This window comes from Leuresthes tenuis, unplaced genomic scaffold, assembly GCF_036924035.1.
Source record: "Leuresthes tenuis unplaced genomic scaffold, fLeuTen1.0.hap1 SCAF_8, whole genome shotgun sequence".
Taxonomy (NCBI): Eukaryota; Metazoa; Chordata; class Actinopteri; order Atheriniformes; family Atherinopsidae; genus Leuresthes; species Leuresthes tenuis.
Window position 1 is genome coordinate 12351473 of NW_027325362.1, and position 27265 is coordinate 12378737.

The 27265-nt window shown below is 41.4% G+C and overlaps 2 protein-coding genes across 2 annotated transcripts; one reads left to right on the top strand and one right to left on the bottom strand.

The window, feature by feature from the left end:
- Positions 1–13: 13 nt before the first annotated feature.
- On the bottom strand, positions 14–3723 carry LOC140312968 (multiple inositol polyphosphate phosphatase 1-like). Its single transcript, XM_072390875.1, has 5 exons — positions 2983–3723; positions 2701–2895; positions 2106–2203; positions 874–1004; positions 14–734 (listed from the first exon to the last, which is right to left on the bottom strand). Exons 1-5 carry the CDS (start codon positions 3545–3547, stop codon positions 350–352), a joined length of 1374 nt encoding a protein of 457 aa, XP_072246976.1. The 5' UTR covers positions 3548–3723; the 3' UTR covers positions 14–349.
- Positions 3724–8146: 4423 nt separating this feature from the next.
- Positions 8147–25894, top strand: sgms1a (sphingomyelin synthase 1a). The gene is made up of 6 exons (XM_072390876.1): positions 8147–8263; positions 20568–21413; positions 21529–21646; positions 22452–22605; positions 23292–23458; positions 23697–25894. Exons 2-6 carry the CDS (start codon positions 20803–20805, stop codon positions 23871–23873), a joined length of 1227 nt encoding a protein of 408 aa, XP_072246977.1. The 5' UTR covers positions 8147–8263; positions 20568–20802; the 3' UTR covers positions 23874–25894.
- The last annotated feature ends 1371 nt before the right edge of the window (positions 25895–27265 follow it).

Consider the following 27265-nt stretch of genomic DNA (forward strand, 5'->3'; position numbering starts at 1 on the left):
TCGCTGGGATGCTGTGTACAATTTTTAATGATTTCAGGTCATTTAAAACTTTCAGCTATTTGAATAAAATAGAGAAATACAACACGAGACTCCGTTTTGACTGAAAAATGTTATTGTTGTTGGACAAAAGAAAAGAAGAAAAAAGCAAGGCATGTTTACCAGTATTCTGAATCACTTCCTCTTTTAACACAATCTAATGACACTCTTGAACTTGTGTTTCCTCATACTTTATTGGCTTCTAGTAAAGTAATCTGATTAAAAAAAAGGGTTAAAAGACAAATCTATTAATTCTCAAGTCTCAGATTCTCTCTAAGAAAGGTAATAAGATAAAGCCACTGTAACTGTCTCGCTAAATTTCAGTGGGATTTTTGAACAGCTGACATTCAGTCTCAAAGTCACACCCATGGAGCAGATCTCTGTAGTGCTCTCTGATGTCCTGGTAGAGTGGTATGGAGGCCTGCTGGTCTGGCAAACCAGGAAAAGTCACGGGCTTCTCGTTGAGCATTGGCTGTAGTCTAAGGTCGCCTCCTCCACAGTCATAAAGCAACAGGAGAAAGTTAGCAGCATATGGCATTATGTTGCTGGTGCGGAAAGAGCGTTGAGTGTGAGTGCCATAGTTAGTCGATGTCAGGGCATTGCTGTCCTTGAAGAAGCCCAGCAGAGTAAGCAATGGCAGGAGAGTGTCTGCATGGCCAATCTGGACTGTCACAGCTTCAGTCACCTGCTGGCCCAACCTGGAACACACACAAAGACGGTTTGAAATGAAACACATGACCCTGAACACAACTTTACAATAAACATGAAGTGTCAACAAGGATAAATATGTAATAACTCAGAGCCTGCACTTGGACTGATGATTATAACTTCACATACTTGTTCTCGGTGGCTGCCTTATTCAGCCGACTGAACAAGTCATGAAAGATGATACAACTTGACTTGCTGTTAATATCATGACCATATCCTCTTTTCCAAAACTCCCTCAGGTCACTGGCGTACTCAATAACCTGTTGAACCAGATGAAACTGAAGTAGTTAATAGTGTAAGGTAAAAGAACTGGTCCTATGAGAACACTTTTCAAATGTGAACGACCCAAGACAGCAATCTGCTATCCTGACATTATTCAAAGGTTCAAGCAACCTGAGATTTTAGGTCATCTTACATACGCCATACAACAGAACACAAAACACTCTTTCTTAAAGGACCAAGTGTTTCTCAGTAAATGAATATGCGGCGAATCAGAAAGAAAGGTAGTGGTTAGAGGAGACTCCCTTCTTTAGAGACCTGTAAAAATACATCTAGAACATTTCTCTAATACTGATGGAGTCAAGTGTTTCTGAGCTAATTGCCTAGCTCTGTTCTGTACTCTTTATGATTATTGATTCAATTGATCTCTGTATTTCTATTACCCTGCAGTCGGACCTCAGCACAGTACCTCCCAGTATTTGATCAGCTGATCGTGCTCGTGTGGTCAGCCTAATTATCACTTTGATACAACCATGTACAAAACTGCATTCAATAGACAATTTTTCTTTTCAAACCATCTGCTTCTTTTCCTTTTGTTAATTCTACAAAGACCTCAGATAAATCCTACAAATAAATGAATTTGTCATGTTCAAAACAATACTTACTGTACATTCTCTACAAAACTTGCAGCATAACATCATCTTTGAGAAGGTCCAGGTGTGAATAATAAATATATCATTATGGTGTTATTTGTATAGGCCTTTATCACAGGAGACAGGGTTGATCGATCATATTAAGATGAGTCTGTTGCAATTAATGGAGTCTTTAGTGACAGAATGAGTCAGTTCTGTTTTTGTTTTGTTTTTTGCAATGACAAGTCAAACTACGTGCTGTGGAAATGATCCCTTATGCATAATGATCAATATCACACTCTCTTGGCACTTACTGGGACATTTAAATAGTAACTTAAGGCGCACGTGTGCTTTCAGCTGCATGGTGAAGGCCTGTCAGAAATATATAGTTGGGTGAGGTCAGCTTTTCTGATCTACAAAGATTTCTTGGCCACTGTAATCACCTTTTGAGGACCATAGCTGAAATGACACGTGTGTAATTTGAATATAGCTGACCACCAACACTCCTACCTTTGCATCATCCTCATCAAAGAGCTGACACCAGGGAGAGTTCACTGCCTTGATCGCAAACTCATAAGCACAAAAGTAAAACGCAGAATCAGCCATAACTGCAAGAGAATTGTTCAGTGGTTGAGACACATAAGCTGTGCAAACATTGATATTAAGAAGTAAAAAGAGGTAGCATCATTACTAAAAGAACTTAAAGAGCAGAAAATACTATTCTAATATCAGGTAACACCACAGCTGCTCGGAAACATCAAAGTCTAACCACTGAAGCACCTCGGCAGACAGTTCCATCACTTCAAAACTCACAATCATAATGAGAAGGTTCAGTAAAACCAGGTGCCATATTTCCACACAAGAGAAAAGTTCTACCTAATGTGAAACAACATTACAGATTTTCCCATTTTATCTGATGAATTGTATTACCTATCAAATGACTGACACATGAAAGGATCAGTAGTTAATCAGCTTTTGTAGACACTATTAACAGACCTGGGACACATGATGTTTATGAAAACCAGTCAAATAGACCACTAAGAGCATCGTTAACAATTATGATTCACGCAAAACTATCACAACAAGTTCAAAAGGTGGATATAACCATCTGTGATGAGGTTGTACGGGACACCGAGGCGGTCTGCGATCTTCTGCTGGACCCTCTTCATCTCTGGCCCCTGCTTGAACTTGTCCACCTCTGTCACAGCTGAAGGGTTCTTCTCGACATCCTGTACATACCTGGTACACTGGTCAAAGAACCTCATGAGGGCATCATTCACATCATGGTCAAACTCCATGTCTGCATGGAAAATAGGCAAGAGATTGAACAGAAAATGTGAGCCTTAACCCACAGCTGTGGGCTGTAGCCTTATCATGGTGGTGATACCTTTAATGTTCCACAGCTCTGTCAGTCCAGCCTTGAAGGACAGGGTGCTGTTGATGCATCTGTGCTTTGAGCTGGTTATGAACTTGATGAGTCCACCCCGAAGCTTTTCCTCTGAAATCATCGAGGGGAACAGCTTTGAAAGTCGAATGGCTAGATTCTTGAGGTCGTTCACACCTTTCTGGACGAGTCGGCCGTCCATTTCCTCAGTGTACCACATCTTCCACTGGGTCTGGATCTCTCGCAGCCAACTTTGCTCACCGGTGGCATTATGCAGGATGATCTTGTACAGCTGCTGCATCTCCTTGATGTTTTTAGTTGTCGGGTATCTTGTGCCATGTCTTATTATAGCAGTCAGATGGATTTGTTGACATTGTGCAGATGATGGCTTTAAAATAGATCTGTTTACAGCAAGTATGTTCTCTCTAAGATATGGATTCACTTCTTCGTACCTCCCTTTCGTGTTGAAATACCTAGCGATTGCTGGTATACTGGGATCATCATCAAGCATCACATGATTACAAAAACAACACAATATAATCAAGAAATAAAAAGCAAAAGTCAGCATGATCCACCCGTGAAGAGACTCAAAAGCAGCTTTTGAAAACCCAAGCCATCTGTGTGACAGGGTCAGAGAGAGGACTGGGCAGAGTCCAGTCCAGTTTGTTTACTTTTACTTCCTCATAAAAGTAAAGCAAACATGCACCATGCAGCATAGCCCCTGCTTTACAAGCTGAAATGTATGATAGGAAAAAGAGACAATGCACACAAATGTGGCCAGATTGTCAGACTACATTCTTCTGTTTCCATTAAGATTCATATCAATTATATAGTGTCACTATGAATAAGTTTTCTTTGTTGACAGTCTTGCTGGAAAACTCTTTGTTTCATATTGCTGTGGTTGCTGTCAGTTTAAGAAACATAATGATAAATTGTCAGGTCCATTTTATCAGTTTTCTCCCCATTTAGTCCACTTTACTGATTAATCACAATTTTTCTTCTCACTCATTTGACCGTTGCAATTCACCTCCTTCTGTTTTGACAACTGCTTCTCTGTACTTGATGTATAGTTCACTTGAAACTAACATGTACAACTTAAAAGCCTTAAAAAGTAAAATATTCCGTCTGGACCCTATCACAAGACATTTCTACAGTAACATACACTTAGATGTCAACATGACCAGGGACTTTCAAGGGAGCTCAATACTTCCACCTGCAGATTATGACAGCATGCGCCTCTGAAATCTTTCTCAATGTCACATAAAAAAATTATTACTGCTAATAAAAGGTTTTCTAACAATGTTATAGGACCGCACCGATTCCTGTCATTTTACTTATACTGGAGGTATTAGCATATCTAACATCACTTGTCATTATTGTTAACTTATTTTCAGTTTGTTCTGTGTTCTCAATCTAAATCTTTAACAGTCTCATTCACCTTTACTGCTTATTAAAATGTGCCTACTAAATTTTGTAGTTCTTGTTGATATTTCAGATGTAAATTTTTAACCTTGTAAAATTCAAAGTAACTTTGAAAGCAAAACAGAGTTTTAAAGGGGGGGGGGTGCTAGTAGAAATAGATTTATCTTCCAGAATTATCTGATAAATTCATCCATCTATTATCTTCTTTTGATCCGAAATTGGGTCACAAAGACAACAAGTCCAGGAGGGAAACCCAGACATCCGTCTCTCCAGCTCCTTCTGGCGGATCCCAAGGTGTTCCCAGGCTAGAAGAGATATACAATCCTTCCAGCCTCCTCTCAGTTAGACCAGTTACTCAAAAAAAGTCATGAGATGACTTCTACCTCATACTTCAGCAGTAGCCCCCACAGAATCCCTTGGGTGACATGGTTGTAAGCCTTCTCCAAATCCACAAACACATTTGGACTCAATTGTCAGACTATCATAACCCCCTAAGTAACTCTGTGAGGGCAAATATCCGGTCCACTGTTCCGTGACCTGGAAGTAAATACTAGGAGAAACTGAAAGCTTCCTCTCCAACACCCTGGAGTAAACTTTCCTTGAGAGGCTGAGTAGTGTGATCCTCCTGTAGTTGGAATGCACTCTCTGGTCCCCTTTCTTAAAAAAGGGAACCACCTCCCCAGTCTGCCACTCCACAGGCATAGCCCCAGACCTCCATGTGATTTTGAAGAGGTATGTCAGCCAAGACAGCCCCACAGTGTTCAGAGCTTTTAGCATCTCAAGACAAATCTCGTCCAACATGATCAGTTCAGATTCCATGTCCCCAACCTCCCCCAGCAGAAGAGAAAAATTCTCCCAGATATGTGAGTTAAAGATCTCGTGGACAGGTGCCTCCTCCAGATGTTTCCAGTCACCACCCGTTTTTTACAAAGTCTGTCACTCTTCCCCGCCAATGGATCCAACTAAAGACCAGGTGGTGATTTGTTGATACAGCTCTGTCACTCTCTTCACCCGAGTGTCAAAAACATGTGGTCACAGGTCTGATGATACGACCACAAAGCCAAACTTTTATCTTTGGCCTAAGGAGGCCTAATACTTGGACACTAAACCACCTTATGCTTGAACATGGTGTTCCTGATGGACAATTCATGTCTAGCAAATCCAAAAACAAAACACCAGTCGTGTTCAGATCAGGGAGGTTGTTCCTCCCAATCATGTCTCTCCAGGTCACTCCATCATTGCCCACATCGGTATTGAACTCCCCCAGAGGAATAATGGAACCCCCCTTAGGACACCAGCGACTCCTAGAAGGCCAGATAATTTGAACTTGGAGCATATGCACAAACAACATTCAGAACCTTCCCTCCTGCGACTTGCAGTAGGCAAGCCTGTCTCCAACAGGGAAGAACTCCAACACCGTGGTGCTCAGCTGGGGATTTGTGAGTATCCCCACACCAACCCAATTGCTCTATCCCTGGGCAACTCCAGGGGATCAGAGAGAGTCAACTCCAGGAGTTTGGTTCCAGAGCACACACTGTGTGTGGAGGTGAGACCAAATATATCTAGTTAGTGCTGTTTCACCTCACACACCAGCTCAGGCTTTTATTCTCCCAAGGAGACGTCTCATGTCCCAAGAGCCAGTTTGCGATGTTGTGGATCGGCATGACCAGACCCTCACCTACACCTGCCACCCACCTCGAATTTCCTACCCTCGAGTGGTGGGCCCACGTGGAACTGGCATCCTGTTGCTTCTTCAGGCTGAGCTCGGCCACCCAGGCCTGGCTCCAAAGGGGTACCCCTGTTTCCCTTTTCTGGGTGAGGTGGCGAAATCTTTATGCTGGTGCCACTCCACTGAGGTCTTTGAATTGCTTTTAGTCCCACTGCTCCCCTGAAACCAATTTGCCATCTAATTTACTCTTAAAAAACCCCAAAAGAAACTATCTAATTTATTTAAATAAACATTTTTTTGGGACTGGACCTCCTATACAATGACACAAAGTAACAAATAAAACTTCAATATGAAATACTCAAGCACATAGTAAAAGTAACATACAGTAAGTTTTCTAAGCGTGCATTACAAAATTATAAATACACTAAATTGATGCAGATGGTGGCAATCAGAAAACGTTTAAGGTCAAGCAGCAGATAAGAAAAGTCAGTGGGAATAAACTAAATAAAGGAACAATCAGCAGGCAAGACAGGAGATGATTTAGTCAATACAATTCTACTGCATATCCAACCTAATGTTTTATTCAAATATAACACTAAGATTTGTAAGAAAACTGGGGCTTTGTATTGTATTATGATTACTGATTCTACTACTTTGTTTTGTTTTGTTTATTTGCTAGGTGGCTTGGGTAATATGACATTTTATTTCATGAATTGGTTATATTTTGCACTGTTACATTAAATCTGTATTGTTGCTTTGAACTAAAGTAGGCGAATAGGACAACTATCAGCTGTGAAAGTGAAGTAAAAAAAATGAAAACACTCAAGTGAGTAAATCAAAATGGTCCTTCATGAACAAAGAAAATGCAGTGAAATTATGTTATGTTCCAATATTTTCTGACATGCCATTACAAAGAGCAGGGATTTCTTGATTAGTTGTAGAAAATTGTCATACTGCATGTAGCAACAGGAATGCACAAATGTAACAGATTACATCCTAAGAGATGAATAATATGGGTCCATTGACCCTCCGCTGACCCTAGATAGAGTCACATATCAGATAAGGCTGATATGACTATTAAAGGGGAACTCTGGTATTTTTAAACCTAGACCTCATTTCAGGCATGAAATACGTTCATCTATAAGTAGATGACCGTATTTCAGAAATAAGGTCTAGGTTTAAAGTTCCCCTTTAACACAGTCACACCAAACATAAGAAAGTGTTTTTGGATTTTCAAGATATGCCAGACAAGAGTATCATCAAGCATTGCAAGCTGATTGGTGGTCAAAAGCAGTGTGACTGAACAACAAAAAAAGTGCAAGTGTGCATAAACATGTCAAGTTTGAGGGATGCTTGACCTGGACAAGGCCAGACTGCAATCTCTTATCAACAATGACTTGTATCAGGGTGATTCGACAATGTACAGTATGTTCTTTAATATTAGAGTAGTTGCCCAAATTCACTGTATTTTGCTGCCAAAATGAACATATCTATCATTATTTTCCCTCAGTGTGTGTGTGGTTGCTTGTCTCGTTTATCTCTGTGTGGCCCTGTGATGAACTGGCGACCTGTCAAGGGTGTGCCCCGCCTCCCGCCCGATGACCGCTGGGATAGGCTCCAACCTATCCCGACGGATTAAGCGGGTATAGAAAATGGATGGATTACTTTCCCTCATTGCGTATTGTGCGCTGTAAATGTAGTTCCAGTGTGTAAATTGTAAGATATTTATGGTGTTCGCATTTTAACCAATAGGTGGCCTCAGATGAGTAAATGGGATTGGTCTAGTCTAGGCCAACTCTGCATTTTCCTCGTAGTTGTCACTGGTGCTACATTCCGTGCTCCTCGTATACTTAATTTCATGATGCATAATTGTAATATACCCACTAAGTAAAAAAACAGATCATACAGTGGATTGTACTTTGTTAAGAAGTAGTTGTTTGATTCGGAGTCACTTGTGTTGTTGATTTCAAATACAATGACAGTTTTTCACTTGCTGTACGAGCACGACCTCAACCCTATATTTCCCATAATTCTGCTGGTACCTGAAAGTGACACTGGTGACGTCGTTAAGGGAACTCCCCGCTTCTCCAGTCACATTCCGCCTACCGATGAAAACACAGGATCTACAGAGGGGAGAGTCTTGCCACATTGCGGTGATAACCAGAATAATCCCGTTAACATTTCGACGACAAGGTAATTACACTACACTTATCTTTACTACCATTTTGTGGAAAACACACCTCGCTATGTTCTGATTCATCTCAGATCTGCCTGCGGTTGAGTGGTTAAGTCGTCCTAAAATAGCTGTTAATGTGTTATATACAGGGCAACTCTTTAGATAAACACCGTGGTATTTATTCATTTTTTTTGATACGCTAAACCGCTCTCATGAGCCTCACGGTCACTTCTCAACGTTACATTTTAAACCTAACTTGGCGTCAGCTAACAAATGTTGCTCACTGGCCTTGAGCTGGAACATTTTATTAGCTGTAGACAAATCATCCCTCGTCATCGCTAATCCCGATCCAACGTGACTCAGAGACGAGCTACAACCCGAGCTTTAACCCGAGCAAACTGTCGAGCAGATCGGTATGTTACTTTAACATGCAACGAGCCAACATATCACAGAAATTGTGCTATGCAGGCTGGACTGTAATTTAGCCAACAGGCTAGCTAGCTGAAGTCCTTAAGACGCCAGCTCGGCTATCTATTTTTAGTGGACTATAACCTCTCCAACCGCACAATACAGGGGCTACCAAGGCGTCAGTGGGGACTGAAGTGTTCACACCTACCCCATCTGTGTTAACAGTCATTTTCATGTAACGCAGTCGAACAAGTGTGTACGTACAGTTGAGTGGTATTGGGATACTTTGGATAGTGATCAGATTATTTGGGATGAACGTGGAACTACGTTAAAGTGTTTTCAGCAACTAAGTGATTCAATTTTTTTTTAATTCCACATACTTCTGCATCCAACCCAGTTTCTCCTTTGTTTGGCTCGTTTTGTGATGCTAATTTTAGATACATTTATAGTCCGTGTATCTGAAATGATCGATAAATAATTATTTCTTTAAGAAAGGACTCCTCTTTCCTTACAAAGTGATCCAGTTGGCCCTTTGGTTTGGACAGTGGCAACACAAACTTTCTCAAAGGAAAAAAAAAAACGTTTCAGAGCACACAGACACACCTGTGGTTATTTGTTTTTGGCCCAATGCAAACACTGATAATGCAAAATGGATGTTGAAAATGCTTTGAGATTAACCCTCAGAGAAAATAAATAGAAGTTTGTAGAGGAACAAACTTGGACCGTTTCCCAACCTTGTATGCCTTTGAAAATGAGAGTGAATGTGTGCAGAAATGTTCGGCTCTGTCCTGCTTTTTAAGTATTAATCAAGAGTATAAAGGGTAGATAAACATTTGTTTTTGTTTGCAAGCCTCGGCAGAGTCGCGTTGGCCTCAGTTTGAGTTCTTTCGTTTGTTTTCGTTTCAAACAGACTGACCTGAGACGGCACAGTTTTCCACATCCTTTCCTCCTTTGAAGGTCGACGGGGTAAACGTGACCACAGACAGAAAATAGTGCATCTGGGCTCTTGGTCTGACATGCTGTGTGTGAGTCTCCCAGGATCTATTTATGCCACGAATGAATTCCTTTGCAGGCCGTCAAATACAAATCAGCGAAGAGAGACAGTGGTCAAAATGAACAGGGGGGTGTCTGTGTAGAGAAACCAGTGAGAAAGCAACTCTGCACAGACACAAACAGTGTGTGACTGCTGGCGATGTCAAGAGGGCGAGATGTTAAATGGGGTTTATTGTTGCCATTGCATCCAGCTTTGTTGCAGATAAAGCTTCATTGCCAATGCAAATCATGTCAGACTTCCAGGGAGCAAGCAAAGGGGGGGTTCGGATGAGCAAGGCAAAGCGCCCGTGTTGGTCTTTGGATGGAAACAATAAGCTGTCTGTAGACACAGCTATGAGCTATGATTCAGCTCGGAAAACTGTCTGTTGACAACCACTGTGTTGACCAAACAGTACCTTAGTTATATCAAGACTTCCCCTGGCTTGGAAAAAGCACGGTCATCGTTTTTTGTCTTGGGTACCAGAAGAGTTTTGACATTAACTGGTCTTCCTCGGTCACACTCTGGCCGCTTTATTCACACATTCAAGTAAGGTGTAACGTTAAGAAGGTTAAGCAATATTGCCCAATTGTCTGCACCCCTTCTGTAGAGCTCGAAGACGAGCTTTAAGTCATTTCAGTTAGATGCGCTGAGGCACTGCATACGTAGGACAAAGGAGGGCAACGCTCTCACAAGTAACATTCCGTTTGTAGCTTGTATTGTGAAAGACTTTGAGTGGTCTAAATAAGGCAAACCCTACTTGGTTATGACTCTTTATAACTTAACTGTCATTTTTAACTGTCATTTTTTTTAACGGTTTCAATTGTGGAAATTTTACAGCCATAACTCAGGTGTTCGAGAGTATGAAACAAGGTAGTACAAAGATAAAAAGAAAGAGCAAAGTCATTTTTACCCTGACTTTACCCTGACTCATTTGACTTTAATTTAGCTGTCTGACCAAAGTTTCCCGCAGTAATCCTTTGCCCGTGTGCTTATATCAGCTGCTGATGAGCGACGGTTCTTTTCATCTGAGGGATCAGAAATCACTGGTGTCCAGTTTAGGATTGCACCCTTGCACGTTTTACGCACCGACATTCCTCACGATTCCCAGAGCTGTTTAATGATATCATGCATTGCAGAGGGAGAAGCGTGCAAACCCCATCCAATCTCTCTTTGAGAAACCATGTTTTGGAGCGTCCGTCTTTGTTCTGGCACGAGTTAGTCATTCATAAACCCTGCTTCTGTGCAAATTCATGATTACAGTCTGTTCACATCGCCTCTTTGAAGTAACCTCGTTACCAGCCCACAACGTCCCGTCATTTCAACTTCTCTTTAGCACGTGTGGCTGGTACGAAATGGTGGAGTAGACGTATTTTGACAAGAGAACCTTGTGTAGCGAGAAGAGACGTAGACGTACAAAAGGGGGGTAAAATAATGATGGAGCAACTCAGAACTGAGCAGAAAGAGCCAATTTGAAAGCAAAAGTAATTATTGAGTGAAGGGACAGACAGACAGACCACAAGTATTTACAGAGTTATGTGCAAGGTGTTTTAGGGTAATCCTAAAAACCCCCGGATAGTCCCTTCTTCACTACTTCAAAGGGGCATTTTGAGCAGTGTACGCCTAAAGATGACTTGCCTCCATATTATGGGGTGATAAGCTTGTTTGCCCCCCCCCGCTGTTATGTTTGAGCATCTGCTCCGTTGATCATAACCTAATGTGACCCTCTTTGCTTACGTTTTGCATCTTTTTAGAGTGGAGGTCAAAATGACACCGATACAAAGTCTGCATAAACTCTAAAATGTAGGCTCGTCTCACAAAGCCTTGTTAAGAGCTCTGAATCTCATGGGTGTTTGTGACGGTGTGGGTGGATCCCTAAATCAATCCATTGGTTTATTTTCTAATTGAGTTGCTGTTCAAAACGTTCTTAGGAAAACAAATCTAATAGAAATCAGATGTATTAAAAAGGATTTTACTTAAGTGTTTGTTGTCTTTTCAGTGTATTTGAGCCATAATACTTGAGCTACCTGGTTCTAACGCTGCTGCCTGGGGGCTTCAGCTGTACCAACCGGTGATAATTCGATCACAGGTTTTCCGTCAGAGAAGCAGTGTGCGATGGCCTCATAACTGTCCCTGTTGTAAATTGAAATGCATGTCGCTTTACTGCAACTCGTATGATGTCCCAGTTTCACATGGCCTACAACAGCTTTTATAGATCTGGGCGGGCAGTGCTTCAGAGTAGCCCATTTTGTGTATTTCTGGAAGCACATTGTGTCACAATATCAGATCAGATTTGATCAACAATGGGAAAGAGGGTCATTGTGTAAGTGGCACAATCATCTTGCACAGAGCGTCTTGTGTTTGCCTGAAAAATGACTGACTGGAACACAGACTATAGGTAGATGTGGCACACACTTGATGTTTTAAGTCTGGATTATGGACTGGATTATGCAGGTGCTTGATGAGGGCAAGTGCACAAGGGTGGTGAGTGAGAGTATTGGTTAGGAATGAAAGAAAGTAGAGCAAGCTCCTCCTGTTCAGGCCAACTTATTGTCTTTTCTTTTTTGTCCCATTGTCCAGTCTGGGTAAAGCAAACTTCCCTGTCTTGACTGGTTTTGAGTAACTCTGTAAGTGTACTATCATTTTCCTGTATTCAGCTTGCTCTAGTTCCAGTGTCTTGGGACATTTGGTTCACACACGACTTAAGGTACACAAAGGACGTTCTATTTCAGCTGTAAACCCAACACTCGCGTATCCTTAATTGATATAGATCCTCTGTTCTCTTTTTTTTTTTGTCTATGGATTTTGGCCTATTTTGAATTGCACAAATCCTGTAGTTGAAGAATAAAGTTCTCACTTTTCCTCTTTAGATTTTCAACATGCTCGTCTCTGAAAGTACGGGAACTGACATATGCAGAAAAGGAGACGGGTCGACTGTTTTAAGATGAGATTTAACTCTAAAGATGCATTTCAAAATATTTAAACCAATGACTCTGCTATTTTTCTGGGTGTCTCTCCTGCTGTACTTGCCTCATCTTTTAACCCATGTTTGTGGGGTGCTGATGGAAAGCTATCTTTGTTTTTTTTTTTTTTGCATTTTTTTTTTTAATGGAAATGGAAAATATTCTCTTTGGTGCCAAAGTCTTCTTAGCTGTGAAAAACGGTGTCCGTAAACCTTTCCATTTTAGATGTTGATGTACAAATCTCAATGTGGACTAAATGACATACAGCACACTAATTACTTCCGATTGACAAGTTTTCTGCATGCAACCCGAGTTACTTTTCTTAAGTGTCTCCATGGCGTGCAGTTGAACAGAGACGTGAGGCAATTTGTTGGTCTTCTGGGACTGTGTGGGTCTGACATCCTCGCCAATGACTCATAAAGCCACAGGTGGTGTATTTCTCATTAGCAGCAAGCACTTTCCAGGACAGAAGTTCGTGTGTCATCCAGGGACGTATATTCTGTCTCAACTTTACCCTTGACTGAGCTCCTTGCTTTGTTAACGCACTGATTGGACATATTGTTCCATGACAGCAGGACAGCACGGCTCTGTTTTAGTGGATGTGGCGTTCCTTGCCATTGGAGACCTCATCGTATCTCAGTGTTTTCCTCAAAACGATGTGATGGTAGAATAGTACAGAAACGTTGGAATATTTAAGATACTTGAACTGAATTATTTCGCTTATAGAATGGAAACAATTAGTGTGTTGCTTGACATTTAACACAGAGATATAACATACAGGCCTGGCCTGTACAGTTCTAAACGCCTTCAGATCTTTGCCTATGAGGAAGATCAGTGGTTTAGCGATGGCTTTATCCTGACACACAGCGTCCACGCCTGCTTTTCTTTTCTTATGTGGCGTATTAAACACCTCGGGCTGACCTGAAATCCTTCCTGCCCCCCCCCCCCCCCCCCCCCCCCCCTGCCCCGTTAATCACCAGAGAGGAGGAAATCCACAGCTATGGAAACTTGTCTTTCACAACACGCCCACAAGTACAAAGTTGTAGATCTGAAGCATTTCGACCTTACTCAATCGACTAAAAACCCTTTCCTGACATCTATTTACGTAGCGGTAGACGATCATATAAGAAGTGGATATAACACGTGTACGTGTTTTGCGACGCATGGTAACGTGCTAACGTTGGAGTGCGATACCCCACCACATTTGTTGAGGTGTCCAGCATGTTGCTATGTGTATGGACGTTATTATTTGTGTTCTGTCTCTGCTTGTCTTTTGTTTCTGGTGTATTTTTCTATTTTCTATGCCACGCTGAGTTTTTATTTTTAGCGGCCTACAGCATTCCCACAGGAAGTGGTAGCTTTTGCATTCCAAAATGTTATAGAATTTCACTAGTTCCTGTTCTTGCCCGGTATAGCTGGTGTATGTGAATATGTGAAGCCCATTGGCTCGCATACAAGAGATCTGAAGACTTGAAATTGTATGAAATTACATCAAAGCAACCCCCCCCCCCGAATACCCTGAATATTTAGCCTGATGGTGTGAGTGCTATACTTGTGGCATATTGATTTATTTCTGAATTAATTTTGAATTTTCTCTGTGCTTTTTGCTTGCTGTTTTCCAGGCTGTTGCATAGCATTTGTTTTTTGCTAGAACCAGCTCACTTTTTTTAAAATTTTTTTTTTACTCCAAGCCATTATTTCCTGCAGCAATGAGCCATCTGTTGCTGGGCAACAATTTAAATAAAACGTATATGGCTTGAAGATGGCATACCAATTCCTGTTCTAAAATGATCTGATGAATCTTATTAGGTGATATAGCTGTGTGCCCTGGTTGAAGACTACGATGATGCGTTTATTTAGTGTAGTGCTGGACTGACTTTCATTACACTTCTGCACATGGGATGCATTCAGTTTCTGTCTTTTCCATCCTTCAACCTTATTCTCATTAGTGCAGCAGATGGGGATGCCCTGAAGAAATGAAAAACAATGGATTAAACAATCGCTCTGCATCAAGGACTGTTTAGAAATTGGTTGTCAAAGGCTAATGTCACCGTGTCCCCTCCAAACAGGTTTCTATCCACAATTAAAGGTGGAAACCCAGCTTTGAATGTGCACAGGACATTTATTTATTTAACCAGGGAAAACCTCCATTGAGATTAAAAATCTTTTTTTCAAGAGTGTCCTGGCCAAGACAGGCAGCAGTACATTAAACAGTTTCAGACAAACACAGGCAATTGTACACAAAAAAAAAAAAAGTGAAACAAGAAACACAGAATCAGGTCAAATTGAAATTGCCCATGAGATAAAAATGAAGTGCATCAGTCAAAACAATTGCAGCCAGATGTGTCCGCCTCAACATCCTCTTAAACGAGTCCAGTGAAGCCAGATCTTTAAGTTTATTCCAAGTAGATGGAGCCGTTTCTCAGTTCAGTTCTGGTTTTAGGACCAGACAGTTAAAAAAAAAAAAGATCCAGAGACATAGATATTAAAGACTGTTGTTGATTGGCTCGCGAGATATTCGACTCCATTTCAGGAGCAAGTTGGGAAAATGGACGTGAACTCAAAGATGCTGCACATTCCAAACCCTTTATTAATCAAACAGGCAGATGAACTGCTTGTAGCACAGCGCGTTGGACGTTTCCACCGTATTGCTACATTTGCTCAAGGCTTGTGTGGCATTTTTTCATCACGTCTCACCACGAGCGTGACTTTTCTGTTTCTTAGAAATAGCTGGCTCATAAAGATTGTTGCAAGTATATTTCCTCCACTCTGATAGTGAAACCGAACTACTGAGCAATTCACAGGAACATATAGAGTTAATTTTTAACCAACCTGGTTGGCCCTGATAAGCAAACGTTGAGCCAACATTGTTCACCTATGAAGTGTGTGTGTGTGTGTGTGTGTGTGTACCGGTTGTAAGGGGATACAGGTGAGAGCATGTCCCATTGTCGGTTTGTCTAAAAAATATTGAAAAAAAAAACCTGTAAGGAGATACTACCGTTTCAAAAGTGCGCTGGAAGAGAACACCAACAGTTTGGAACACGAGGTGCAGGACAACAGTTTACTGTGGGGTAATGCTGTTTTTGTCTGGCTCGTAGATTAGAAATACTGACTCGTGTGTGTGTGTGTGTGTGTGTGTGTGTGTATAATTCTATTAGGCCCACCGTTTGTATGAATGTATCTGATACTTTCAGGTTGATATCAAACATCTCGACAGCTGGAATCTTGAGTATGTTTGACTACTTGTGCTCAAAAAGTAACCAAATTGGATTGTCAGGTTCAGCAGAATATTTGCTCATCTGTTCCCGCCCTGTCTGTATTTGTCTCCTTTAGTGCTGCGGTGGTTAAAATCCACTCTCATAACACGTCCGACAGGATATCCAAAAACAAACATTGAGTGACAAAGTGAGCGTCACATTTTTTCACAACAGATACGGAGCTAAAATGTAAAATGACCTCAGAAGGTGCTGGCTGCAGGAGACAGTGGGGTTGGTGATGGGTCAGGGAAATGGTTTTGTTTTTCTTAGAGGTGTGTGTGGTTGGGCTGATTGGATATTCCTAAATTTAGGAACACGGAACAGTGAATGAGGTTCCTCTGCAAGCTCAAACTTAGTTCAAGTATTTTTTATTTCTTTCTAGAAATGGTGCTTGTAGCAGAGCGACGTTGGTGTGGACATTGTTTTGTTGACTGAAGTGACTCTCAAACTCTCCGTAAGGCCTTTAAAAGCAGTTGTACAGTAAATGAGTCTCTTGGTTCTGCTTTTGGCTGGCTGAGCATGGCTTTTGCCATGGTGTGTTTATGTGCCTGTCAGCTTGACATATTGTTGTTCTTAGGTGGGATTGTTTTCTGGTAATGTCATAGATGTGTGGCCTTGTGCTAAGCCAAACACTCCCTTCCCTTCCTATTGGCCCCGCCAAACTTTGAGAGGGAAAAGATTTACTGGATGAGGTGGCGGTGCAATTATGTCGATGTTTTAAACTTCCTATGATACAATTTCGCATCACTTTTTCCAGAGAGCACAGCCGATTTCGTTGCCTCCCCCGTTTCTCTGATGTCAGTTTTAGCGGGGGAGAGACATGTAAATACGCAATTAGAGGGCGAGATGACATCAAACCAGGGTCTAGATGCCTCTGGAGGTCTGATGCTTTAGATTTCTGTCAAACCGTGGTGTTGCTTATATAGAGTTCATATGGCCCTGACTCATGCTTAAAGGAACTCTTTCCCCTTCTCAGTCTACATAGAAAACTCCACAATTTTGAGGCAAAAAATCAAAACCTTTCCCAGCAATATCATCCTCAAATCATCTCGGGATGAACCTACACGCTTGGAGTTCTTTCTTTTGGAAAATGTTCCCTTTTTCCCCCCTCGATTGTTCAGCCACTTTTTCTCGGGGACTGTCCCTGCACAGCCGTTTTTCCTGTCTTTCTTGAGATGCCTACAGTTCAGGTCCATACTCTCGCATGTTTGTTCCAGGAATCTTGAGATTGTTCTTGCCAGTAAACGTTTGGTTCTCACTCAGGATTGCTCTGTGAGCTACAGGATCCATCTTTTCCTCTCTTCTGACTCCTCTCCCTGCCTCCACATCACGATGCAAGCATCGTTTTGCTTTGGGTATGGTATTAATGAGGAGATGCTCAGTGCCTGGCTTGTGCATAATGTTGTTGCCGTTTAATGATTTATTAACTTTAAAGTACAAAAAGCTAGAAGTTTGCTGTATGTCAAACAGTTTACGGTTCCTGATTTGTCAGGCCAAAGCTTCACCCACTAAGCTAAGCATTGCATAAAGAACTAAAGCAGATATACTTTTGTGGCCACCATAGTCATGTTGCAGAGTTACATTTACCATGTTTACCACATCCGTTCTTAATTGGAAAGATTATTGTTTCATACGCATAGAAACTAAAGGCCGAGTTATTTTAGAACACAAGTGTTTAATCTCACGTGGCAACATCTGATCTGCATAGTTACTGGAGTTTAACACTGTCAGGCTGTCTGTCATAACAGCAGATAACTGTATGGACATAACCACCCCCCTTTTCTTATAAAAAGAAAAAAAAACCTCTTCTTTTTTTCACAGGCTTAAAGTATACAAGGCAAAAGACAATTTGGACTGTTCTACAACTAACCAGCATGCACAGGTCCATGAGTGGAATGAGACCTCGAACTTTGACCCCATTTACTGAAGTATTCGTCAGATCATCTTCGCAACATTGAACAATGAAGTTGCATATATTGCATGTTTCCTCATTTTGTGCTCCTGTAAACTTTACCGTCTGTGTCTTCGCAGCAGTTGAATTAGAAAGTTCTGGTGTGCTCTGTGTATCAGTGAAGTCTCATCTTCTCTGTGGAGCCGTGCAAAGACCCAGCATTGTTATCTTCTGCACATGCAGTTTTGTGCGGTTTTTTTTTGTCGGGTGGGGGGTGCTCACTCCCTTCAGCGCTGTAAACAGCACCGCCTAAATGATTGATTTTTTTTTGGTCTCGTAAGACGTTAGCAGTCATGTTGGTGCTTTTGGCTTTAACAGTGCTGCCGAAACAATTCTGCTTTCTTGTGTTTCATGGGTTTGAACTTCTGGGAGGGAAATTAAAGCTTTCAAGATCAGGATCCTTTGTTTAGGGAGGAGTGTAATGTTTAATCTTGTTTGAACATCCACAACATTCTAAGAATGTTTATCAAGACCTTCCTCTGCTTCTGTTGTCCCGTGCTTGCGAGCCGTGTTCTCCAGAGGCCCCGCTGTGCCCCGTTCTGTTTTAATTCTCGTAGAAAGTCTTCACGAAGCCTACTTCACGGACATCAGGTGTTAGTTGATTATGAAACAGAAATGAAAAGACTGGCTGGGGGATATATGCACTTTCCACAGCTCGCTGGATGGAGTTCTAGCTAATGAAGAGCGCTCATGCGCGTCCTCCCAAGTCCAAACAAAGCAACGACCAAAGTGCACACGGTTATGAAATCAAAGAATACAAATTACAATAAAACTTTCATTTACATGCAAGTTTGTTTATTACTGCCGGTTTGTTTTTCCCCCCCGTGCCTGTTCAGGTCAGTGAGATTATTTCTGAGCAGCAATCTTTAAGCTGATTCATAGGCCAAAGGTTGTTGGCACACAGCTGACTCAGTGACCGTTAATCTCCGATCTGTCTCAGTTATGAACTGTTAACAGTCTGAGGTAAGTGCAGTTTGTCACTGACGTTCTCTTGATCTACGCCTAACTCTGTCCGCCTTTGTTCTCGTTACCCTGTGTTCAGGTGCACAGCTGTTCTGTCACGTAGCTGATGCAATAACCTGTGTCCTCTTGTGCTGTTTGCTCGCCAGACCTCAGCGGGAATAAATGTGAAGCCTGGTGTTGCTGGACTTGTAGAGGACCCAGCTTATAGCCTGTTTCTTTTTGGTCTTTCTTTTTTTGGCCCTGTTTTGCTGGCCTGAGTGAACAGGCCTTTGAACCAAAATGAGGTGAGATGAGGTACTGATGTGCAGTTTGTTGTCTTGCCAACTGTCCAGCCTGCCAGTGTATTTAGCTGCTGTTGGCCTGAGCCGAAGTGGCTGTACTGCTGGCCGACTGCCCTCTTGACAGGGGTGGGGCTGACTCACTGCTTGGCTCCGACCTTCACGCTGATTTATGAGTTCCTCCTTTCAGTCCATTTTCCTCCCGATAACTGCCTATCCATACAGATCAGAGTCTGTCTCCTGCTGTACATCGTCCCTCCCCCACACAGAAAAACCCAAGCAGGACCACCCTGAGTTCACCGCTAACATCGCAGTGTATAAACAAACTAATAATATGTAGCACATGTGAGCTTTTCTGCTTGTTCTTGAGCGTTTCCTGAAGTTTGGTTGAAAGTGCATGCTTCGGCATAGTTAAACCAAGATCTATGTGAGAAATTGATTGGCTTGTATTCTCTTATGTTGCCGGAACTTCTTTTAAATATTTTCCTTTTATCTTGAGTTAAGAGTTGACTGAGTGATGGTCAAGTTATGATTTCCTGCCCTTGACAGTTGACTGGTTAATCAGTCAAACTATAAATGTTAATATTAATCTACGTAGAGCCGTGTCTGTTCCTCTTTAAAACAAATTCTTGCATTCACCTCTATTCTGCGTGAGCTGTTGGGCAATAAGTGTGGTTTTGAACATCACACCCATCCAGACACGTCGAGTTCAAAAGCACCACTGCAAACCATATTCAAGATATCAGAAAATAACTCTTTCATTGCGGCTGCTGAAATAAACTTTGCTCTTTACGTGCATTTTGAATCATGCATTTCATATGTGCTCAACAAAGAATGTGAGGGTGACCTCTCATTTCATCGTCTGTTTGTTTACACTCCACACTGTGTTCCCCTTTGTTCTGAGGCTGCCTTTTTTTCACGCACGGATCCTGAATCTAACTGGATCTAACTTTTGGATGGTGTGTCACTCTATAGGATTTTGCTTCTAAAATCAGTTTAGTCCATTTTACCTCCTCAAAACCAGATGCTGAATGCTGAAAAAAGGGCATATTTATGTCCCGTGCTAGTCAAGGAAAAACATTTTTAATTAGTTTCAAGAGTGTAGAACATCATTATAATCAATATAATGATTTTTTTAAACCCACTGCATATGACTCCATGAAGTAAATGCACTGTTGAATGTATTTAGAAGTATTATTATGTGTATTATAGTAAATTAGCCAGATTGGATCTGGCACAGATCAGGGTGATTGAAATTTTCCCTGTAAGGTTCATCTTTTTAAAAACTAGACACAACTGATAAAAGATGCAGGTAACAGGAGAGTTATTCCTACGAGGTAAGGTAAGTGCTCCTGTCCCAGTATGCAGCACAGTGTGACGTACCTTCACACTCTTTAAAGGGGAAGAGAGTTTGGATGTAGAAATGATTGGCAGTGCTGCATCATATGACATTTTGTCTTTCCTGTAACAGGGCTGCAGACTGCTTGAAAAGCTGATGAAGTGAAGAAGATCTGATCAACGAACTCGGAGAGACCCTGCGCTCTTCATCACATTAGGAGGAGTCTGGGCTCCCTCTCGATGCAAGACACACCATGTGCCAAAACTGGAGACCTCTTACTGCTGCCCCATAGACAGTCGGTCCTCTCGTGAACTTTGCCCTTTATTCGGAGGTCCCTCCTCATCCTCCACATTCCCCACTGGCCAAGATGAAGAAGGTGGTGGTATGGTCAGCTGAGGATGTTTCTAACTGGCTGAGCAAAGAGGGGATGCTAGAGTACATGGAAGCCCTCCATCAGACAGATGGACCTGCTCTTCTCGGACTCACTAAGGCAGATTTCCAGAAGCCTCCCCTCTCGCGGGTGTCATCTGATGGTGGCCAGCAGCTGTTAGAGCGTCTGGAGACACTTCGAATCGAGACCCATATTGAGGCTCACAAAAACGGTCACGCAAATGGGCATGTTGTTGGGATACCTAACGGTACTAGTACGCCTCAGAGGAATGGTACACTGGGGAGGAAGGACCTCAAAATGGAGAGGATTCATATTCCCATGCCAATTGAAGCTACGCGCTCGTCATTCCCGACAGAGTGGGGGAAGACGGGCATAGCCTTCATCTACGCTGTAGTTTGCTTTGTCACCACCACGGTTATCATTTCAGTGGTCCATGAAAGAGTTCCACCAAAAGAGCACACCCCACCTCTGCCTGATAAGTTCTTTGACCTGTTTGACAGGGTGGAGTGGGCCTTCTCCATCTGTGAGATTAATGGCATGCTGCTGGTGGGACTCTGGTTGATACAGTGGATTTCACTCAAGCACAGGTACAGTCACGATGTATCATTTAGGTGCGGCCTTTAGTCAGCCAAACAAATTTTGGTTTAAATGATGAATTTTCTTGATGCACTTCTTCTTCTTTTTTTTTTTTTTCCTTCTCAGGTCAATTATTGGGAGAAGGTTCTTTTTCATTGTTGGAACACTCTATCTGTACCGGTGTATTACAATGTACATCACGACTCTACCAGTTCCTGGGATGCACTTTAAATGCTCTCCAAAGGTATGATATATACACAGTTTTATTTCTGTCCTTTGGAAAATAATGTAAATAAGTCTGTAAAGGAAGAAGAGCTACTCTCTACTGGCCGTCAGTTCCCATGCAGTGAGGCTTTGAGAGGTTGCGGCATTTAGCATTTCTACATAATATTGGAAACTTTCTGGAAGGACAGCGGCTTGTCTTTTGTGGCTTACTTGCATCTGTGCAATGTTGTAGAATATTATCTCTTGTTTTTTTTTTTCTAAAGTTGATTATCCTGGGTCAAAATGGATCATTTCAGTCCTTTTAGTTGTGTAATATTTGCATTTAAAGTTTGTGGGGTTTTGTTCATGTGTGTGCTGGGACACAGAGGGTGAGCGATATGCCTATCTACCTCCCTAAGGAGAGGTCAAACGGAATTTAATTAAAGAGGTGATTGAGTTTCTGCGAAGGATAAGGTAATAACAAGAGTTACAAATGAGGCATAAGGACCACAGATTGAAGTCTGGCACCACCGCATATCCTACACCCATATCTTTGGCCCCATTTTGTAACAACAGCGTCCCAATTCTTCGGTATTAAATTAAAACAACACATTTGTGTGATTGGAGTTTAACTTTATAGTACATTACCAATTTCCTTTGCAGTTGATTCTTAATTTGAGGGTGATTTAGAAAAAAAGAGGTTGTAAAAAAAAACAAACAAACCATGAAATGTTGAAGTTGGATCTCTTTCCTTTACGTCTTACTTCTAACTTCAGCAGGCGTCACTTATGTTTTCTGTTTTAATTGCACTCGTGATGTAACGCACGGCTTTCTTGTTTTTCCAGCTTCTCGGGAACTGGGAGGCACAGATGAGGAGAATAATGAAAATGATCGCTGGTGGAGGCTTATCCATCACAGGGTCCCACACCATGTGTGGAGATTACCTGTATAGCGGCCACACCGTCATGTTAACACTCACATACCTCTTCATCAAAGAGTGTAAGTTGCATTGTATTTACACGAGAAACCTTCAGTCACATGACTTCCCCAGATTCCTACCTCAAAATTTGTCAGTCTGTTTTTATTTACTAATGTGTGCAGATTGTTTTGACAAGCCCGCATGCCATAGACAATCAATGTGAGTGTTTAAATGTTCACTGTTGATTGCTGTAAGGGATGCTGGCGTTATTGATGAGAAACAGAAAGCACTAAAGCCGCTATAGGTTTGCTTTGGCAACATGTCTTGACGTTGTCAGGAAATGTAGGTGCAGAAATGCAGAGGAAGTGTTGAGGAAGGGTTGAGCATGTGAAGACGTAGCAGAATTGCACAAGCGCACTTTCTGTTCCTGAACAGTTTCTCTCATTCACACTGACTTAGCTTGTGGGTGAGAGGTTGCAACATTTCGTTTGTTAGATTGTAAAGATTTGAATGTTTCTTCGGCTTTCTTGCAATACTTTCCACTGAGTTTGTGTCAGCAAAGCGGATTGATACAAGCCTGACACCTAGTGGTGAAAAAGGGAAAAGCTCTGAGTACGTTACACTGACTTTCCAAGTCAAATACAAACCGTAATGGCTCATAAACAGGCAAAATAGAATTAGATGTGAATGGAAGTCGGTCAAAGAATTCCTTAGTGGGGTTAATATGATGGGTTTGATTGTTTTTTTCTTCTCTCCTGATTGCCAGACTCTCCCAAGCGCTTTTGGTGGTACAACTGGATTTGCTGGACCTTGAGTGCTGTTGGAATTTTCTGCATCCTTCTGGCCCATGACCACTACACTGTGGATGTGGTTGTGGCATACTTTATCACTACACGTCTCTTCTGGTGGTACCACACTATGGCCAACCAGCAGGTGAGTGCACACACGAGTGCTTACATAAGCCCCATCAAATGGGAATATCACAAAAATTGCAATAAAAAAATTGCAATTGCGAGTTGAAACGCTGTCGCAGAGCCACAGTGTACGTTTTTGTCAGTAGTTCATTTGAAATACTCAAAAAACAATGCGAAATAACGGCGGCTTTTTTGTCGTTGCTTCAGATGGCGGGCGACACCGCAGAAAGTTTACGTTTCTGTCCTTTGTGTTTCAGTCGCTAAAGGAGACGTCTCAGAGCAACCCTTTCTCGCGAGTGTGGTGGTACAGACTGTTTCAGTACTTTGAGGAGAACGTGAGCGGCACAGTCCCTCGAAACTATCAGCTGCCGGTTTCATGGCGAGCCTTGCAGTGGAACCGTGGCGTGAAGTACAGCAGACTGGACATCCAGTGACCTGTGCCAGTTTAATGAAGGCAAGGACTTAAATAAGTGCTGTTTTTACCCATGGAACATGGCACCGTATGATGTAGCGCTGTCGTTTCACCTCTACTAACAGACACGTGTCCAAATGGGTAGCACTGTGACCCAGCTAGAAGTGTTTTCCTCTTTTCATTCTTTCTCTCTTCTGGTAGTATTTATCAACACAGGGCGCTAATTTATTTCTCGGCTTTGCTTTAGAAACAGATCTGTGGAATGGTTCAACGTGCTTCTAAGACTCAAGTTTTTGGTCAAAATCTGTACCTTTTTAGCACAAAAGTATTATTAATGTCATGTTTTTTTTTTGATTATTAGTGCAACTGGGGTCAATCAGATGCTTATTCCAGAACCAAAATGCCATAAGCATTTCTTTTCCTTTTTTTTTCTTTTATAGCAACTTCGTTTTTGTAAATGTTCTTGCTAAAAATGAGCGAAAGGTGCAAAAAAACTAAACAAAACAAAACAAATATTTTTTCTAAATATTTCAAACTTTATTTTTCAAAAGCAAATGATGTCCGACAGAAGATTTTTTTAGATTTTTATCTTTTTCAAGATGGATAACTGAGAGCATAAGAATCTAATGTGGTGTAACATTAGTCCAGTGCCTTTCTTAGCTTGATTGTAAATCAGTTCAAGTACTACATGTCTTGTGCGTCTCTGCTGCGGTACGACCCTGTGCTGCAATATGGTCACAGTCTTGCTCCCGTGAATGTATAAAATGACTAAGCCAGCCTTACCAGAAGATTGGTCTTCCCCAAACTGAGGTGCAGCGAGTGAAACTGCTGCTTTATGATTGTTTCTGCTAACTTGCAGTTCTAAAAGAAAGAAATGACTGTTAATTGTACTTTTTTTTAATGTCTGTAACTTTTGGTTTTTATCAGTTAACCTGTAACCAACACCAGCTATGTTTAAAGCCAGATCTTTGAGGCTCCCTTGGGTAGTTTACCCACACAATGCTTTCTGAAAGCGTTACTGGACAATTGGACATCAGTTGGAAAATGTCTCCGAGGTGCAGAGATGGGAGTTGTTATACTGGACCTGGACAAGTCTCATGCATTTTTTGCAACATCTCTTGCTCGGGATATGATGAGTCCCTCTCTTATTCCCCACATGGAGTCTCTTTTTGATGTCAACATTAACCTCATTACTGTCTTATGTTGTCACCTTTTTGGTGACGATGCTCAAAGATATAAACTTTAAGCGACACACGTGTTAAAGGTGTGAAAGTGGGAGCTCGGAGCGCGGAGCTGGTGATTTTATTTGGCCATAAATGTGCAAATATCTTTTCCATGAATGTGAAAATGCGTCCATATTAATCCCAATCATGTATTTGTTCAGTTATACTGCTTTAGTTTTTTCTTTTGTGTAGTTGACTGAAATGTATTACAGTAGATTATGGATAGGGGAAGACTTGTTATATGACATTAGCAAATCTGATGAAGAAGAAGTGCACTAATCTCTAGATTAAACGACATTCATATGAACAACAGCAATGAGGTGGTTAAATACTTTAAAGTGTTGGAAGTTGTGAAAATCATATTATTTTTAAAGTGAACTTATCAAGCTCATAGCTTTCAATGCCAACAGGAGTCTTAATGTTTGAGACGATTTACAGTAAAGCCTCACCCTCCTTCCTGCAGCATTGTCCAATCATTTCACTTTCAATGAGAACATTTTCTCAGCTTTTAAGAGCACAGCACGTTTCCCCCACTTAGAGCCGTATTTGATTTTTGGTGGCTGTTTTGATCGAAACAGCTCTCTAAATTTTGTTTTAGGACTGGGATAACAATAAAGATGGTCTTCTAGTTTGCCAATTATGTTTGTTGTTATTATTTTTTTTATGTTTGTGTATCTAAAAAAAACGAGTTTTCTTGTTAGGTTCCTTCTGTAAACTTGTCATCCACTTTATATGATTTTTGTGTGTAAACCAGATGTTTGTAAGATATGCTAAATGATTCTACTTGGGATGTTTTTCAATAAAACATTTTACTATGAGGTATTTGTATCCTTGTCGTTTCCTGTCTTCATGACACACTGATTCCTAACTTGTTAGACTCCTATTGTGTCAACTCATTGTGCCAGAAGGTGACGTCATGGCAGACCCACTAACAGCCAGCAGAGGGACGCATTGAATCACTTACACATGCAGTTATGAGCAGTACAATGAGTGCTGGTCTCTCTTATAATGATTCTCCTGTATTCTGCATTGTTCCACTCAAATTTGTCTCACAGTGTTATTTCTTTTGTTTGCTCATTAGGCTTCTTATTAACTTTTCAAACATGTTTTGTGCACGTATTCCTACAGCATCCCCTTATCCGTTTAGTGAGCCAGTTCGGTGAGTTGAGCTCCAACACACATGAGCTCTTTGTCACTGAAGGCAGAGCGACAAGTCACAACAGAATCCCATCGACATTTTAAGTAACAAACAGTTGCTTCATAGTTACAGAGGAACAGCGGGTTTGTATGACTCAGAAATGATGAATGAATTCGGTCTGTTTTTGGTCTGGGCCGTCTCTTTAGCTGCTAAGTGTGTCACTGTGTTTACCAGCTTGTTGCTATCTGTCTGTCTAGCAAGTGTATTGCAGAGTACCTGGAAATGCCTGCAGCTGAAAATGAAGTAATTGGAGGAAACCAGACCATTGAAGTTGCAGCTGATCTGTAAACTGAGACAGGATACGAAGATCTGTTTGGTTTGGGTGATAATTGTTCGATTTCAGGGAGTAGCTTCAACATTTTGATACTGTGATACAGAGATTTCTAAATTAAAAAAAATTGTGGTTAGATTTAATGTTGAATTATTCAGTGAACACCTAATGCTGAATATTAGTATCTGAATTTGCAGCAGTCAGTGTTTGTCTGAATAAATCTGCTTCAGAAGGTTTGTATGAGTGCATTTTAATAGGACAAACAATGTGAAATATCACCTCTTACTCACTGATTCCCAACCGATGAGAATTGCAAAGATGTGAATGAAAATAAATGACAGTGCCATGTGTTGCTTTCCTCTGATTAAGCCCAGTGTACAGCAACATCTCTCCAAAGTTGAGGTGCTTGTGTATTTGCCTGTCACTAAATCTGAATATGAATATCATTCTTTTTGGGTAGCTCACTACAGACAGGTGTGAGGTGAAGAGATTAAGAGGTTAAAACATCTAAGAAACCACATCGCAGATTTTTTGTTCCTGCGTATTGCGCATCTACTCTTTCTCAGTAAGTCTTCTTTCCTTTAATGGTCCTAATACTCTGTTGGACAGGAATGGACAGGAGCATAAATAAAAATAAAACTTCCCTCGCAGAAACACTCCAAAGTCTTTCTCAACTTTGTCAGAGAAGTCGTAAATAAGTTTGAGGAGTTTTGAGGACACCG

Excerpts from the sequence above, each read along its gene's own strand:
- LOC140312968 (XM_072390875.1), bottom strand. The coding sequence starts at position 3,547 with ATGCTGACTTTTGCTTTTTATTTCTTGATTATATTGTGTTGTTTTTGT. Across the intron at positions 2,896-2,982 it reads AGAGCTGTGGAACATTAAAG|ACATGGAGTTTGACCATGAT; the intron begins GTATCACCACCA and ends TTTTCCATGCAG. Across the intron at positions 1,005-2,105 it reads TTGATGAGGATGATGCAAAG|GTTATTGAGTACGCCAGTGA; the intron begins GTAGGAGTGTTG and ends CTGGTTCAACAG.
- sgms1a (XM_072390876.1), top strand. The coding sequence starts at position 20,803 with ATGAAGAAGGTGGTGGTATGGTCAGCTGAGGATGTTTCTAACTGGCTG. Across the intron at positions 21,647-22,451 it reads ACTTTAAATGCTCTCCAAAG|CTTCTCGGGAACTGGGAGGC; the intron begins GTATGATATATA and ends TTGTTTTTCCAG. Across the intron at positions 23,459-23,696 it reads ACACTATGGCCAACCAGCAG|TCGCTAAAGGAGACGTCTCA; the intron begins GTGAGTGCACAC and ends TTTGTGTTTCAG.